The sequence below is a fragment of the Phocoena phocoena genome, chromosome 10, assembly GCF_963924675.1.
Source record: "Phocoena phocoena chromosome 10, mPhoPho1.1, whole genome shotgun sequence".
In the NCBI taxonomy this organism is placed as follows: domain Eukaryota; kingdom Metazoa; phylum Chordata; class Mammalia; order Artiodactyla; family Phocoenidae; genus Phocoena; species Phocoena phocoena.
The window spans coordinates 66322977-66338762 of NC_089228.1; the positions used below are offsets into that span (position 1 = coordinate 66322977).

The 15786-nt window shown below is 52.1% G+C and overlaps 2 protein-coding genes across 2 annotated transcripts; both read left to right on the forward strand.

The window, feature by feature from the left end:
- The first annotated feature begins 293 nt into the window (after positions 1-293).
- On the forward strand, positions 294-10351 carry FANCE (FA complementation group E). Its single transcript, XM_065886330.1, has 10 exons — positions 294-541; positions 3009-3630; positions 4202-4246; positions 4572-4640; positions 4938-5081; positions 5494-5617; positions 5843-5921; positions 7281-7347; positions 8587-8712; positions 10250-10351. The coding sequence occupies exons 1-10, from the start codon at positions 294-296 to the stop codon at positions 10349-10351; spliced, it is 1626 nt and encodes a 541-aa protein (XP_065742402.1).
- A 2072-nt stretch (positions 10352-12423) lies between these two features.
- Positions 12424-15094, forward strand: RPL10A (ribosomal protein L10a). Its single transcript, XM_065885612.1, has 6 exons — positions 12424-12450; positions 12798-12872; positions 12948-13028; positions 13383-13531; positions 14446-14618; positions 14901-15094. The coding sequence occupies exons 1-6, from the start codon at positions 12446-12448 to the stop codon at positions 15069-15071; spliced, it is 654 nt and encodes a 217-aa protein (XP_065741684.1). The 5' UTR covers positions 12424-12445; the 3' UTR covers positions 15072-15094.
- Positions 15095-15786: the final 692 nt, after the last annotated feature.

Here is a 15786-nt window from a genome sequence, read left to right on the forward strand (position 1 = left end):
CACTCGACCTTCGCCCCGCCTCCCTACTCCTATCCTACTTGCCCCTTCCGGCCTGCCCTTGCGCCCAGCCCCCGCCGCACTTCCCCGTTCCTTTCCTTTCTGACAGATCTAGTCTCGCGCGCTGGCGCGCTGGCCGAGAGCCTCCCCGAACGCTGAGGAGGGAATGTGGCGCGCGCCGGAAGGGGCCGGCCGCAGCATCAGGGCCGGCGCTGTCGTCCGCCTCCCTTTCCCCAAGCCCCGGAGCTGAGGCCCGAAACCAGAGCGCGGGGCAGCGCGGCTCCCTGGCCCCGGGCATGGAGGCCCCGGAGGCTGCACCCGCTCAGGCTGAGGGCGCGGAACCGGCGCCCTGGGCGCACCTAGAGGCCCCCGCCCGCCTCCTGCTGCAGACGCTGCAGGCGGGGCCCGACGGGGCGCGGCGCGGCTTGGGAGTGCTGCGGGCTCTGAGCAGCCGCGGCGGGGAGCCCTTCGGCTGGGACCGCGTCTTCGAGGCGCTGTGCCGGGAGGAGCCCGTCGTGGAGGGCCCGGACTGTCGCCTGGAGCTGTAAGTCGTCCGCCCGCGTTCCTCCTGTCCTGCTGGTCGCGGCGGCCGCTGGCGTAGCTCGGGGCGCCGCCCGTCATCCTCCACGGTGGTGTGAGGCAGGGGCTGGCGCTACCCACTTCTCTAAATGAGAAGACCGAGGCACAGAGAGGTTAAATACTTGCCCCGAGAGCGGGTCCCTGCCGCGCGCCCTGTGAGGCGGGGCCTCCGGCAGACCCTCATGGCGTAGGTACTGGGTGCAGTGCTGCCTACCTAGACGAAAGACACCTGCCCTCGGTTGGGTGTAAATGAATAATTATGTCAGTGGATTCTAACTAATTTTAATCACACACTTCCATCTCTTACCTCCAGTATAGGTCAAGAGTACACGTGTGTTAAAATACGTACATTGTCAAGTATACATAAATAGAAATTTAAAAATTTTTAATTTTTATTTATGGGTGTGTTGGGTCTTCGTTGCTGCACGCGGGCTCTCGTTTCGGAGAGCAGGGGCTACTCTTCATTGCAGTGCGCGGGCTTCTCATTGCGGTGGCTTCTCGTTGCGGAGCACGGGCTCTAGGCGCGCAGGCTTCAGTAGTTGTGGCATGCAGGCTCAGGAGTTGTGGCACATGGGCTCTAGAGAACAGGCTCAGTAGTTTTGGCGCACGGGCTTAGTTGCTCTGCGGCATGTGGGATCTTCCTGGACCAGGGATGGAATCCGTGTCCCCTGCATTGGCAGGTGGACTCCTAACCACTGTGACACCAGGGAAGTCCCCATAAATAGAAATTTAAAACGTGGTAAATGACAATAAACATCTGATCATGCTGGCTTTATATTATCAGTTTTTCCAAGCAGAATATACAGTTTAGGGGAAGATCTCTTACCTCGAGGATGGTGTTCTTGATAATTTTTAGTCTTTTGGGTGACTTTGAACTTTTTTCCTCCTCCTTATGTGGCTAAGAATCCCTACTAGGAGCTGAAGTGTCAGCTCTGCCATTTTTGAATTAGGTTGTGCTTCCCTTACTGGTAGTCAGTTTCTTTTCTGACATCCTTGTAAGCCATGTGTCCATTTTGTGAGGGTTCGTTTTGTTAAGAAAGATAATACAGCGTCCATAGATGCACTTAACTATCTAGTTAAGTAAAATACAGAAGGTAACGTAGTGAGGTGCCACCTTCAGCCTCTAGGGGGCTGAAGAGCAGACCTCCCACTCTCCTTGAATACCCCTCCCTAAGAATTGGGTTGGACACTGGAATATGGAGGGCCAATCCATATTTTAAATATTTGTAATACTTATTTTGTATGTTTTAGATAAATAGAAATAGAAGTTCTATTATTTTCTTCCCACACTCCATCTTGAATTTCTTTCAAGAGAATTTTCTGAATCCACAAATTGGACGCTCTAGAAATGTTTACCCAATGGTCTGGCTCTTTCTGGACAGAGTAAGGGGAATGGAACGTAACCTGCGGTCCCTGGATAGAACTGTACTGCAGTATAATTGTTTTCTTTTGTAATGCTATGTATTTTATGCATTTAACCCTCTTATTCTGATAAGGGAATCCATGCACAAAAAAGGTAAAAGTCCTTGGAGTAGGCTCTTCCCGACTTCTCTACTTCAGTATCCTCCACCACAAATTGACGATCTTTTTAACTTTTACTCCAGTTTTTTCTCTCATTTAGTGTTTTTTCTCCACAAAAAAATAAAAGGTTTCGTTCCTCTCTTATATATCCCAAATGCCTCTGCGTGTGTTGACAAACAGCCCCACAAAGTCATGTATACAGAGGTGCAGAGGCGTGATGGGTGGTGGGCTAGATGAACTCATGACCTGCTTGCCACTCCAGCAAGCCTCAGGTCACATAGCATCTGCATTCGTGCCTTTGTCACGTTACAGATGGCTGCTTTGCTCTGTCCACAGCAGTCTTGCTGATCTGTGAAACTTATTCTCAGAGATTTAATTCAGTCAATAAATGTGCACCAAGTGCCTGCTTTAGGCTGGTGTTGTGCTGGGTACTGGGACACAGAGGAAAGAGACACTGCTTCTGCCTCTCAGGAACTCAGTTCAGTGAAAGGAACATCAGAGCTGGACAGATGTGACCCTGTGAGTTCCAGTGGACTGCCAAGGGGAGCACAGGGCTGCAGGCTAAGCGTTGCTCAGTATTCTGGAGTATTATTTTTACGTAAAGTTTGGGAAAGGGCTTCTTTTTCTTTCTTACATAAAACAAGCATGGATCATTATAGGGTAGGTTTCAACATGAATTTTTGAGCTGAAATAGGAGATGTCAAAGAGCAGGGCCTAGTGTAGTGTAGAATAGATGCCCACTTGTTGAATGACTTCCATGCTGTCCCCTCCTCCATCCATACAGACTCGCAGGTACTGCCCACCAGCGCCCCCGTCTGTCCGGTGCCATCTAGCCTCTGGCTCTACCCAGTCTGCCCTGTGTTCCTTTCAGCAAGACACTCTTAACTGCTTGTTCTCCCTCTGCTACCCAGGAAACCACTGCTGCTGCGATTGCCCCCGTTATGCCGGAGGAACCTGATGTCCCTACTGATGGCTGTTTGGCCGTCGCTGCCCGGAAGCAGTCTCCGCCCTGTGCTGCAGATTTTGCGGCAGGATCCAAGCCCCGACCCTGACCCCTGGCTCCGGGCCCTTGGGGAATTTCTGCGAAGGGATCTGGGTGTTGGGGTCTCCACTGAGGGAGTGTCCCCACTGTCTAAAAGGTGCCAGAGACAGCTCCGAGGCCTGTGTAGGCAGCTGGGCCAAGGGGGCAGGAAGTTGAAGTTGCCCCAGGCTCCAGATCCCGAAGGGACAGAACAGGAGGAGGACAAGGACTCCCAGCGGCCTGGGAAACGCAGAAAGGAAGCGGAGGAAGAGCCTGCCAGTCCTGAGGGGAAGAGGGCCCCCAAAAGGCTCCGGTGTTTGGAAAAGGAAGAAGAAGAAAGTCATGAGGAAAACAGACCTGAACATGAATCTTTGGAATCCCTGGCCAATGGAGGAGGTGCATCGTCCATTAAGAACCAGCCTGTTTTGGGGGCTAAGCCCAGTGAGGCTGGTCAGAGTCTAGAGGATGCTAAGGGCCTACCTGAGAGTTTGGAGTTGCCCAGAGCTATCCAGGTACTGGGGTGAGGAGGCTGCTTTCGAGTGATTCTTCAGGAATGGGGGGTTTAAGTCGGTTGGGATGCTGTGTCCCACCTCGGATGACTGTAGTCCGTGGAGCAAGGGGAAGGAGGTGGGGTTGAGGGAATGTAGTTTCTGCTCCACAGATTCTACAGAGGAGGGGGTGGGGACACGAGTTACTGGAGGTGGGAGCCCTTGACCTAATGATCAATAGTGTGAGGTTAAGGGTACCACGGAAGAGGAAAGGCTCTGGAGCTACCCTTGCCACCCATCTTATGGGAATGGGGGAATCATACCAGCATCCAGCCTGTCCTCCCAGCCCAAGGCCTGGGTCTGCCCCCATTAGGATGTATGCAGAGAAGACAAGTCTGTTCAGTTGGGTTTACATAGGTCTTGTCTAGTTTGAGTTCTTTAAGCACTTTGCAAGGTTTACGTTCTGGCTCTCTTGAATCATCTTTGCCTGCTAGTGCCCACTGACCTGGGGCCTTCTCAGAGAGGGGGCTGGGTCTGGGTTGGGGGCCATGCTGCGTGGGTGGGGACATAGCAGTGACTGGGCTCTCCTCTGCAGGAACAAATTCCCAGGCTGCAGCAGCTGCTCAAGACCCTCGGGAAGGTGACTGGCCCTACTCTGCTACCCATAGCCCTTCTTCCGCCCCCTGCCTGGACCCCAGCTGTGCCCAGGGAAGCCCCAGTGCAGTGAGGCACAGGCTGTTTGGGTGAGGGGGTTGGAATGAAGGTCTGAGGACAGTCCCTGCAAAGGCTTTTCTTGGTCCAAGTATGTTGTCTAACCTGAGACAGGTTCTAACTCCAGGCAAGTTCCTCTCCTCTAGTAGCACCTTCTGGGGTCCTTAGCCATCCACTCTGCCAGTTGAAGTGGTAGCATCAGTGACTTGTCACTGAGGGCTCTGCAGGTCCTAACATGGGATTTGCCTTCCCAGGGGTTGGAAGGGCTGGAGGGCACCCCACCAGTTGAGCTGCAGCTTCTCCACGAATGCAGTCCTGGCCAGGTGAGTCCAGAAAAACCACCTGGCCCTGAGGACACGGTCCCTCTCTCCATTTAAGTTTGTGTTTCCCTGCCTCCTGTAGGAATTTGGGGAGGGGATTTTGTTGGGTTTTTTGGTCTCAGGGGCAGGGGTGACCCTCAGTGGTTTCTTTTAGCCCTTGGTTCCTCCCCATAGGGCAGCTCTCCCCACCTTACCTTACTCTGGAGTGTCCTGGCCCTGCCCCTTCTGCTGCCCGGTTGGATTGAGACAGCCCAGCAGAGATAGGCTGAGTGTCCCGGTGTCCTCCCTCCGCCTTGGCAGGTGGACCTGGTGTGTGCCCAGCTGCAGCTCCCGCAGCTCTCGGACACAGGTCTCCTGCAGCTCTGCACCTGGCTGCTGGCCCTTTCACCAGACCTCAGCCTCAGCAATGCTACTGTGCTGACCAGGAGCCTCTTCCTTGGACGGGTAGGTGCGCTGGGATGCACATGGAGTGCCAGGGACAGTGAGGGAGAGAGTCTGAACCCTCAGTAGGGTGGGAGAGGGGGTTCCCAGCCTTGCATGCATCTGCTTGTCTGGAGAGCCTGGGGCAAGGGAAGGGCATAACCCCCTAGGCCATCTACCCACCTGGCATCTAACTCCTCCCTCTTGGGCCCCAGATCCTTACAGAAGTGGAAGGGATTTGGGGTTTGGGATAAGGGATTTGAGAGCTGGGGAAGGGAGCTATGTGTCCTTTCCAATGAGTGGATCCATGTGAGTCCTAGATAAAAGAACTTCTTTTTTCTCTGTACTGTAATGTGTGAGCCTCTGAAATACATGTTCAATAAACACTGATAGGAAGGAAGAAAGAAATTAATATTTTCCTCCCCGTTGGCTGTAGATTCTCTCCCTGACTTCCTCAGCCTCCCGCTTGCTCACAACTGCCCTGACCTCCTTCTGTACTAAGTACACCTACGCCGTCTGCAGAGCCCTCCTTGGCCCTGTGCTCCAAGCCCCAGGAATAGGTAATTCTGGAATGGGCCCCAGGCCTGGTAGCTCTTCCCTGTCTGTTCCCAGCACCCTTCACTCCCCGGGTGGCCCTGGCAGGAGCTGAGTTTTCAATAAATGAAGATACCTGTTGCTTCCCTGACGATGCCACCTGTAAAGGGCCACGCATTTTGTTCCCTGCTAGCCCCATTCTCTCCTGCCAGCTACTCCCAGACTTTTCCCCTCTGCTGTCGCCCACCCAGGTCCAGCTCAAACAGAGTTACTGTGTTGCCTTACAAAGGACGAGGCCCTGGAGCCGGACATGCAGGCTCTAATGCTGGGGTGAGTGTACAAGCTCCACGCTGGCCCCACCCGCACCTCCTCCCTCTGGCCAAACCTGCTCTTGGCATTCTGGACTTGGAGCCGGCTGGGTACCAGACCCCGTGCCTGAAATACAGGCAGTGGCACAGCCACTTGCCCCCTCTCGCTGTCCTGAGCCTGGCTTGTGCCTTCCCACCTGTGGGCCCCTGTTAGTTGCCATCCCATGCACCTTCCCAAGCCCAGGGTTTCAGTCTTCTGTGCCAGGTGCCCCCGGGAATGCGAAGGCTGGCACTCCTGCTCTTGAGTTCTTGGCGTAGTTGGAACATGGCGTAGTGGTTCAGAGCACTGGCTCTGGAGTCAGACAGACATGGTTGCAGGTCTCAACCTTGCCTTTTATTTAAATGTGTGAGTTTTAAACAGGTTATTCCATCTCTCTGAGCCTCTGTTTCCATGTATGAACTCTGTAGAGTTTTTCTAGATAGTAAATGTGATAATGCATATAATGGCCTCGGCACAGTATTTGGCACCTAGTGAGTGCTCAAATATTGTTATTAAATTGGTGTTAAATTTAGGTATCAAAATTGGGGAGTCAAGATACAGACATGTAGAAATAATGAGTAGGTGAGATCTCACTGGACACTAACATGAAATATGAAATGCTAAGTATAATACGAGAAGGGGACAGTTGCAAAAATACTACCAGCCACCAGTTATTGAGCACTTTCTCTGTGCTTTAGATTTATTACTTCGTTAGTCTTCATGCAATCCTGTGAGGTAAGTGCTGTGGCCGCCTTAGAGATGCAAAAACTGAAGCCCAGAGAGGTTGAGGGAGGTGGCCAAAGGTCACACAGCCAGCAAGTGCAAAAGCCTGGGATCAAACCCAAGTCTGTGCACCCAAGAAGCCGCACCGTTTCCATGTGACATCCTGCTTTTCCAAACAAGCTGAGGACAGTAGGTGCAGCTGGAGTGGACCTCACCGTGGGCTGGGTTCCGCAGGGAGGTCTCACCTTCTCTAGGAAGCCTCCTTTGTGTCATCTCACCCATCATCATCCTCCTCTTCCCTGGGTCGTTCTCCGCCTTCAAACTCAGGAGGCACTATCAACTCCTGGTTATTTTCCAGGGGACCTTTGTACCTCTCACTGCCAAATCCTTCATGTCAGGTCCCGGGGGTCTTGGGCTGTGGCCTTCCCAGCACTGAGTATGGGCTCTGCAGCAGTGGCTGCTAGATGGCCACCAGCATCGGAGGGCTCTGACTACTTCCTCTGTTGGCTGGAGATCTTGGCTGTCCCCAGGGCCTTGCCCTGCCTTGGGGTAGGAGCAGTAGATACTCAGGCTCAGGTGGGAGGCTGAGCTTTCCTCACTGGGGCCTGTGCCTTGCAGACAGATCTTGGAGCTTCCCTGGAAGGAAGAGACTTTCTTGGTGTTGCAGTCACTCCTGGAGCGGCAGGTGAGCAGGCTGCCTTGAGGAAGAGTGGACAAAGAAGTGCTGCAGTGCTGTGGCTGGGTGTGCAGCTCCTGGGTGTCTGACCCCTTCAGTGATGGAGGGGCAAGCAGGATGACTGCCCTCCGGCAGGGTGCCCGTGACAGTGGGAGGGTCCAGGGGCTTGAAAGGCCGGTAGCAGAGAGCTGACTGCACGGTGAATCCCAGCTCTGCCTCTTAGTAGCTGTGTGGCCTTGGGGAGGGACTTTTTGATGTGTGTGTGTAAATTTAATTTATTTTTTAATTTAATTAATTTATTTTTTGGCCGCACTGCATGGCATGTGGGATCCTAGTTCCCTGACTAGGGATTGAACCCATGCCCCCTGAAGTGGAAGTGCGGAGTCCTAACCACTGGACTGCCAGGGACAGTGCCTAATTTATTTTTGAATAGGTAATAGATTCATATGTTCACAATTTTGAACGCTTAAAAGGATATAGTGAAAAAATTTTCCCCAGCCACTGAGATTCCCCTCCACAGGGCTAATCAGTGTTACCAGTTGCAGGGGAACCCTCCCAGAGAATGCTGTCTATATACAAGGACACATGGTGAAATTTACTTTTCTCCTGCCTTTTACATAGATGGTAACACACCAAGCTCAGTGCTCTGCACTTTGCTTTTTTCATCTAACAGTACATTTCGGCAGTTTTTCCATACATCAGTACCTAAAATTCTGCCTCATTTGTTTATAACGTAGGTAGTTGACTTAACCTCTTTATGCCTCAGTTTCCTCATCTGCAAAAGGGGAGTGATGATAGCACCTACCACATAAAACTGGGGTGAGGTTTAAATGGTATAATTGGTGTAACGTGCTCAGAATGGTACCTAACGCATAATAAGTGTTTATTAAATTGTGACTATGAAGATCTGTTGTTATTATACTGCCAGGGCCCCCTTGGGACCTCACTCCTTTATATCTTCAACCACTAAGCCAGGTGAGGGATCCTTGTCCCCCATCTCCTAATCTGAGCCTGTGCAACAGTGGCCACCATTTTTTGAGACCTGTTTGCTAGGCTTTATGTGCATAATCTCATTTAATCCTTTTCACAGTCTTCAGAGTTTGACATCATGAGCCCCATTTTATAGATGTGGAAACTGAGTCTCAGTTAAGTGACCTGCACAGGGTCACCTGGTTAGGAAGTGATGGAGTTGGGAGTTGAATCCAGGGCCCTTTCTTGTGCTACTGTCTGATCTCCTAATGTGTGCAGGTGGAGATGCCCTCTGAGAAGTTCAGTGTGTTGATGGAGAAACTCTGTAAAGAGGGGCCAGCAGCCACCACGTCCATGGCCTATGCCAAGCTCATGCTGACAGTGGTAACCAAGTATCGGGCCAATGTGAGTATTGGTAGGGCCATGAGGGCTGCTTCTACTGCTCTGAGCCTGCCACGAGGGTATATGTTTGTCAGGGAGAAAACCCTGAGTGTTAGCCTTGGAAACCACAAGTTCAAGCCCAAGACAGGGGAGTGAGACTGCTTAGGAGTTCATTCATCCAGCCAACACTGCTGTGGGCCAGATGCTATCTGGGGCATTAGGGAATCAACAGTGACCATATCACAGTTTCTGTCCTGGACTTGACCCTCTCCCCCAGTTAGTGAGAGGGGAGAGAGTTGATAACTGGCTCATTGTAATATCTGGTAGGAGCCAGGTGAAAGGTGTGCACAGGGCATTTGATGACAGAGGAAAAGGGGGCAACTAAACCTTGTTTGTGGTTGGGAGTTGGGACAGGCTTCCTGACTCTTAAAGGGTGAGTGGTAGTCAAGGGCGGAGATGAAGGAAAGGGCATTCCGGGCAAAGGAAACGGTGTAAGCACTCAATGTCCCAGGGGATCTGCAGGTACATCATTGTAGCTGAGGCCTAAAATCCCAAGAGTAGGTGGCTGTAGGGGATGAAGTTAGAGAGCTAAAATACTGAGAGCTGATACTTGTAGCCCCTGATATGTTCCAGGCATCGTTCTAAGCCCTTTGCATATGTTAACTCACTAGTTTATTCCAGATGTTAGTCCTATGAGAAGATGCTATTTTATAAGCTCCATTTTATAGGTGAGGAAATTGAGACGCAGGTTAAAGTAATTCGCCCGAGGTCACATTGCCAAGTCATGGTAGCATCTAATGGAGGGCCCTGTAGGTTATGTTGAGGAGTTTGGACTTTATCTTGAAGACCACGTCTTCTCTTGGCTCTTAACCCTTTTCTTGGGATCACAGGCCTATCTGATGATTTGGTGAAAGGCATACATCCTCCCAGAAAAACGGAAATATGAATACACATCTTATGCACAATTTCAGGAAGCTCCTGGATCCTCTGAAGACTCTGTAGATCCTGGAAGGACCTGCAATATGAGGCATCAGAGGTTATCTCAGGGCCTTCAGCTGGAGTGACCTGATTAGATTTGTATTCTGTAAAGAAACCTCTGGCCTTGGCAAGGAGTGGGGATTGGAGAGTGAAGGTACAGGGCAGAGATGGGTCAGAGGTTGCAGCAACAGGTCAGGGAAGAAAGAGTGGTCCAGAAGGAATGTGGCAGCCACAGTGGAGTGTCTCTGAACCTCAGTTTCCTCATCTGTAAAATGGGAGGATTGTGAGGATTAAATGAAGTCATGCATATAAAGTGCTGCCCAATAGAAAGCACCTAATAATTGTCAACTATTCTTAATATGGCTGACATAGTATGTTGTGCAGTTAGTATTTGACTCCAGGTCTACCTGAATCCAAGCACCTTGCTTAACCATGGTGAGATAATGAGGATAGATTGCTCAGGGAGTCATCTCCTCCTATTGTCCTTGTGTCCTGGATTTCTCTCTTCTAACTAAACAGAGCCCAGAGGCAGAGGGGAGAGATCAGCTGCTAGAGTCCAGACATGGTTCTTCCTTCTCTCCAGATCAGTGAGCCCCAGAGGCTGGGCCTGGCTGCAGCTCTGGAGCTCAATACCACTTTCCTGAAGAAGTCCCTGCAGGCTGCCCTGAGACATCTGGCCCCCTGACCATCCACCAAGGGACCACCCTCTCCGACCTCCCTCATGAGATTCCCGAAGGACACTTCTGCCCTGAGCACCTCATCCTGCCCCTTGCCTGGGGGTCAGGGCTGAGCCTGGCCATCCCAGGGGTCAACTGTCTCCCTGCTCCAGGCTGCAGAGAGGCCATCTGGGCCTCCCAGCCAGCAGGAAGGGTCTGGGGCTAAGGGGGCTGGGTGAGTTGTATTACCAAGAGCTGCTGAGCCTGGGCTGCCTCCTTGTCATTTCTACCTCAGGCTGTGGGGACAGACACTTTAAGATAGGCATCAGACTTCCTTGATGGTCCAGCGGTTAAGACTCCGCACTTCCATTGCAGGGAATGAGGGTTGGATCCCTGGTTGGGGGAGTTCCACATGCTGTGAGATGTGGCCAAAATATAATAATAATAAATAAAATAGGAGTTAAGATAGGCCTCAGTAGGGTCAAAGCAGACCCAGAGTGGACGACAGTGATGCTCCAGGAGCCCCGGGAGACCTGTATGTTTAGCACAGATCTCTTGTGCTCAAGTGTATGTTATGATCCTCTGTGTTGTTTCTGACTTAAATAATAATTTATCAGTGGTATTTCATAAAAAGCAGGAAGTTCAGTAATGTCTTATTAGAAGCAGTGCCTGCCTTCCTACTAACTCTGGGTGTTTGCTGAAAACTAACACATACTACGCCACCCCCACCCTGCTCAGTGACAGGGGCATCTTTTTCCAAGGGAAATGTTCGGTGAGGGGAAGGTGGTAGAGTTCTGTGGGCCAGATCATGTATGATACAACCCACCCCAGCCCTATCAGAGCTGTTGAATACGTGGGTGGGCTGTGCATCCTGCACTGGGGAGGGGGGCTTGAGGGTGAGGGTGACTCAGCCTGGAGTTGGGGAAGACTTTTGGGCAGATGATGGCTTTTGAGGAGGGATTTGAAGGGCTCCTGGGATTACTGTGAGCAGAGAACAGGATGAGGCCTATTGGACAGGAAAGACAGGGTGTGCAATACTGTGGGCTTGTGTTCTACAACTATATTCCCACAGCACTTAACTAGGTGCCTTGTTCATAGTAAACACTTAACCTGGGGACTTCCTTGGTGGTCCAGTGGGAAAGACTCAGCGCTCCGAATGCAGAGGGCCCGGGTTCGATCCCTGGGCAGGGAACTAGATCCCACATGCATGCTGCAACTAAAAGTTCGCATGCCGCAAATAAGATCACACAGGGCTTCCCTGGTGGCGCAGTGTTGGAGAGTCCGCCTGCCGATGCAGGGGACACGGGTTCGTGCCCTGGCCTGGGAAGATCCCACATGCCGCAGAGCGGCTGGGCCCGTGAGCCATGGCCGCTGAGCCTGCACGTCTAGAGCCTGTGCTCCGCAACGGGAGAGGCCACAACAGTGAGAGACCTGCGTACCACAAAAAAAAAAAAAAAAAAACACATGCTGCAACTAAACATGCCACAACGAAGATCCAGCGCAGCCAAAATAAATATTTAAAAAACAAACAAAAAGACACAACCTGGAGATGTTACTGAGTCAACTATCAGATGAAAGTTCATCACAGAACCTTACCCGCTCCTCCCCACCGCAGGCTCTGAGGCGCCGGGAAGAGAACTCGACATTTCCCTTCCCACAACTTCCTCAGAAGCCGTGAGCCCCCGTTAGAACAAGATGATGAGGGAGAGAGGTCAGGAGCAAAGCCTGCTTTTGAGAAGTGAAGCAGGTTCTAAGGTCAGGAGGAAGCGTGGAGGTTTAAGGGACAAACATGTCGGAATTGCACTCTCAGCGGCCGGCACGGGGCGGCACCCAGGAGTGTGACTACTGCAGCTCACCGCCCTGGGCCCAGCCTCTTCCCTAAGGGCGTGGGGCAGCTGCTGGTGGCAACGGGCGCCCGGGACCGCCGCAGCTCTGTGGTCTCCGCGTAGGTCTAGCAGTGCAACACGCGGCTGCGGGGGCGCCCCACCCCCGGCACTGAGCCACCCGACTGCTCTCAAAGGGGAAGCCGCGGGAACAAGGAATCTCTCGCGATAACCAGGTCCTATTTGAGCGCGTGCGCGAACTGAGTTGTCTCTTTTCCGGTTATCGCGGCGCCAGGAGCTATGAGGTTAGTGGCGCTTAGAGTGATATCCGTACTCATCCGCGCCTCCGGGCGCCCCCGTGGGGAGGGAGACACTACGGGCGGAATCGGGGGTCCTTGCTTATGCTTCGTAGCGGGGCATTTTTGCCAGGTTTCGGCCTACGGGCCTAGCGTTGGAGTTCGCGTGCCAAGGCCGGCCGCCAGTAGGGCCCCTCTTCCCCGGGGTTTGCATCTGGTCCAGATTGCCTCACTTGGCGTCCGCAATACCCGGGGAGTATTCTGTGGACCATCCCCGAGCCTGAGCCTTTTGACACTCCAACGGATTGGTCCACTGCTCGCTGGTCCTGAGCGCTCGTCTTGTTTCCTTCTTGCAGCAGCAAAGTCTCCCGAGACACCCTCTACGAGGCAGTGCGGGAAGTCCTGCACGGGAACCAGCGCAAGCGCCGGAAGTAAGCGCGGACTTCCGCGGAGGGCTGCTTTGGGAAGCCGCGGACGGTCCGATAACTTTGTTACGCTTTTTTAAGGTTTTTGGAGACGGTGGAGCTTCAGATAAGCCTGAAGAACTATGACCCTCAGAAGGACAAACGCTTCTCGGGCACCGTCAGGTTGGCACCGTTCTAATCCCACCCAGCCCTCAGTGTCCCCATGCCTGTCTCCTCCCTTCAGGCTCCTGTTGAGCCCGAGGCGGCCAGGCACGTGTGGCACTGAAGTGCCCGGGTAGTGCAGACCCCCTGCTCCGGGCAGGCGTGGCTGGACGGACCCCCACCCTGGGTCTTAAAACAAGAGGGGAGGCGTGGGGAGGCTTTGGCTGAGCCCGCCGGCTAGTTTGAGAAGCCAGACTAGCTGTTGGTGAATGCGGACGCTCTGGGTAAGCCTCAGTACTGCAGCGATCCCAGACCCCTTCACCTGCCCTTGGGACCCAGGGCTGGGTGTGACCTATACTGTTCCCCAAAATGCAGGCTTAAGTCCACTCCCCGCCCCAAGTTTTCCGTGTGTGTTCTGGGGGACCAGCAGCATTGTGATGAGGCCAAGGCTGTGGATATTCCCCACATGGACATCGAGGCCCTGAAGAAACTCAACAAGAATAAGAAACTGGTCAAGAAGCTGGGTGAGTGTGCCTGGTGTGTTTCTTCCCCGGCCACCCACCCACCATGGTGTGGTTTTGTATGTGGGGTAGGGTGGAGGCAGTTCTCACTGGAGTGGTAGAACAGGAGTATTTCTGCCACTTGGATTTTAAAGTGATGATGGGGTAGAGTCAGGACAGAAAGGATCTGCTGTGGTTGGTTAACTTGACTGGTATTTTTTAGCCACGTGAAAATTCTATTTTGCTTTGAGGATTGGATTTAATAAGGGAAGAAAGCCAGGCAGTGGTTCTTTTCTAAGCAAGCGAGAACTGTCACATAGATAGGTCAGGTGTTGGTATATTCTGAATTGAAATTTCTACTTAAAACTCCCATATTTCATTTTAACCTTTAGGCTATGTGATTTGAGCATTTTACAGATAAACAGGTAACCCAGTTGTGTAGCTAAAAAGGCAGGATTTGAAACCAGGCAGACTTAACTAGCGTGAGCATTTTCATTGCAAGAATGGGTTGTGAGTCAGCCTGGACTTCTCCCGGGTTTCATGTGAATGTTGGGCCAGTAAAAGTCCAGAGTATGGAGATAATACTGGAATGGGGAGAGGATTAAAAACACTTGGTAGCTGGGCTTCCCTGGTGGCGCCGTGGTTGAGAGTCCGCTTGCCAATGCAGGGGACACGGGTTTATGCCCCAGTCCGGGAAAATCCCACATGCCGCGGAGCGGCTAGGCCTGTGAGCCATGGCTGCTGAGCCTGTGCGTCCGGAGCCTGTGCTCTGCAACGGGAGAGGCCACAACAGTGAGAGGCCCATGTACCGCAAAAAAATAAAATAAAATAAGACTTAGTAGCTGGCGAACGGGTAGAGTGCTGGTTAGAGGCCACTTTTGCGGTTGTTTAGAGGTATCTTCAGGGGCCAGGTCCTGACAGCTTCCTCTCTTTACCAGCCAAGAAGTATGATGCCTTTTTGGCTTCAGAGTCTCTGATCAAGCAGATCCCACGAATCCTGGGCCCAGGCCTGAATAAGGCTGGCAAGTTCCCTTCCTTGCTGACCCACAATGAGAACATGGTGGCCAAAGTTGATGAAGTGAAGTCCACAATCAAGTTCCAGATGAAGAAGGTGAGAAGGTCTAGCCAGTTGCATAGGTTGAACAGTGGTGAAGTTGACCCACGTTCTCCAAGTGGGAGCTCTGGTTTGCATTTCTGTGGATACTTAGGACTTGTGACAGGCACCTAACAGGATTGAAGCTTTTCAAATAACTCTGGTCTTGGTCTGGGGCCAGAGCACTGCTCATTAGGTCACTGGAGGTCATAGGGATGGGCCATCTGGCTTGTAGACGGGCCCACTCCACATTTTCTTGAATCTAGCCACCAACCTGATTTGACCTTCCTCTCCCCACAGGTGCTGTGTCTGGCAGTGGCTGTTGGCCACGTGAAAATGACAGATGATGAGCTTGTGTACAACATCCACTTAGCTGTCAACTTCCTGGTGTCGTTGCTCAAGAAAAATTGGCAGAACGTTCGGGCTTTGTACATTAAGAGCACCATGGGCAAGCCTCAGCGCCTGTACTAAGGCACAGCTTAATAAACCATACTCCCACCATTACCACCGTCTCCTGTGGCTTTGGGAAGGGGGGACGGTGCTTTGTGAGCTGACCTGGCATGCCACAGCGCTGCACTGATGAGCCAGTCATTTACTGCAGACAAGGTAGGGCATTCTTTCTGCCCTCAGAAACATGGAGTCTTATTAAGATCTCCTGGATACTAATAGGGCTGCTAATCAGGGCTGAAGTTTTTCAAATAACCCTGAGAAGAGCAGATCGGGGCCATCACCCCAGCCTGTACTGCTGCTGCCTGTTACTAATGGAAAGTGGGGGTTAGAACCTTCACATGGAAGACACTGACTTGGCCTTTCCTTGGCAGCATGCTTAACCTACGGCCGGTATGCCAGCAGTTCTTAACATGGGCTTTTTGTTTGGAGGGCTTTTTGATCCCTTGAAATCATTTGGGGTCTTGGTCTGCAGGAATCCCCAAGTAGTTACAAATGGAGATTGGGGTTTGGTGAGCCTGGGATTGGCTTCCTAGATGCTTCTGACTAGAGTGGTCCACATACCCTGAGAAACTGGTCTAGTATTTGCTTTCTTGACCCACAAATTGAGTACCCTTATGTTTGGGGGTAGTGATTTACTAGGTAAGATATTTAGGAAGAAAAATGAGAAGACCAGATAATACTCTAATCTAGGGACCCTGTTGTCTAGGGGAGTTTGGTAAATGGGTGGAATCTGCCT

Coding starts and splice junctions, on each gene's coding strand:
- RPL10A (XM_065885612.1), top strand. Junction 12,873..12,947: donor AACCAGCGCAAGCGCCGGAA/GTAAGCGCGGAC, acceptor CGCTTTTTTAAG/GTTTTTGGAGACGGTGGAGC. Junction 14,619..14,900: donor TCAAGTTCCAGATGAAGAAG/GTGAGAAGGTCT, acceptor CTCTCCCCACAG/GTGCTGTGTCTGGCAGTGGC.
- FANCE (XM_065886330.1), top strand. CDS start 294: ATGGAGGCCCCGGAGGCTGCACCCGCTCAGGCTGAGGGCGCGGAACCG. Junction 542..3,008: donor CCGGACTGTCGCCTGGAGCT/GTAAGTCGTCCG, acceptor TCTGCTACCCAG/GAAACCACTGCTGCTGCGAT. Junction 4,641..4,937: donor ACGAATGCAGTCCTGGCCAG/GTGAGTCCAGAA, acceptor CCGCCTTGGCAG/GTGGACCTGGTGTGTGCCCA.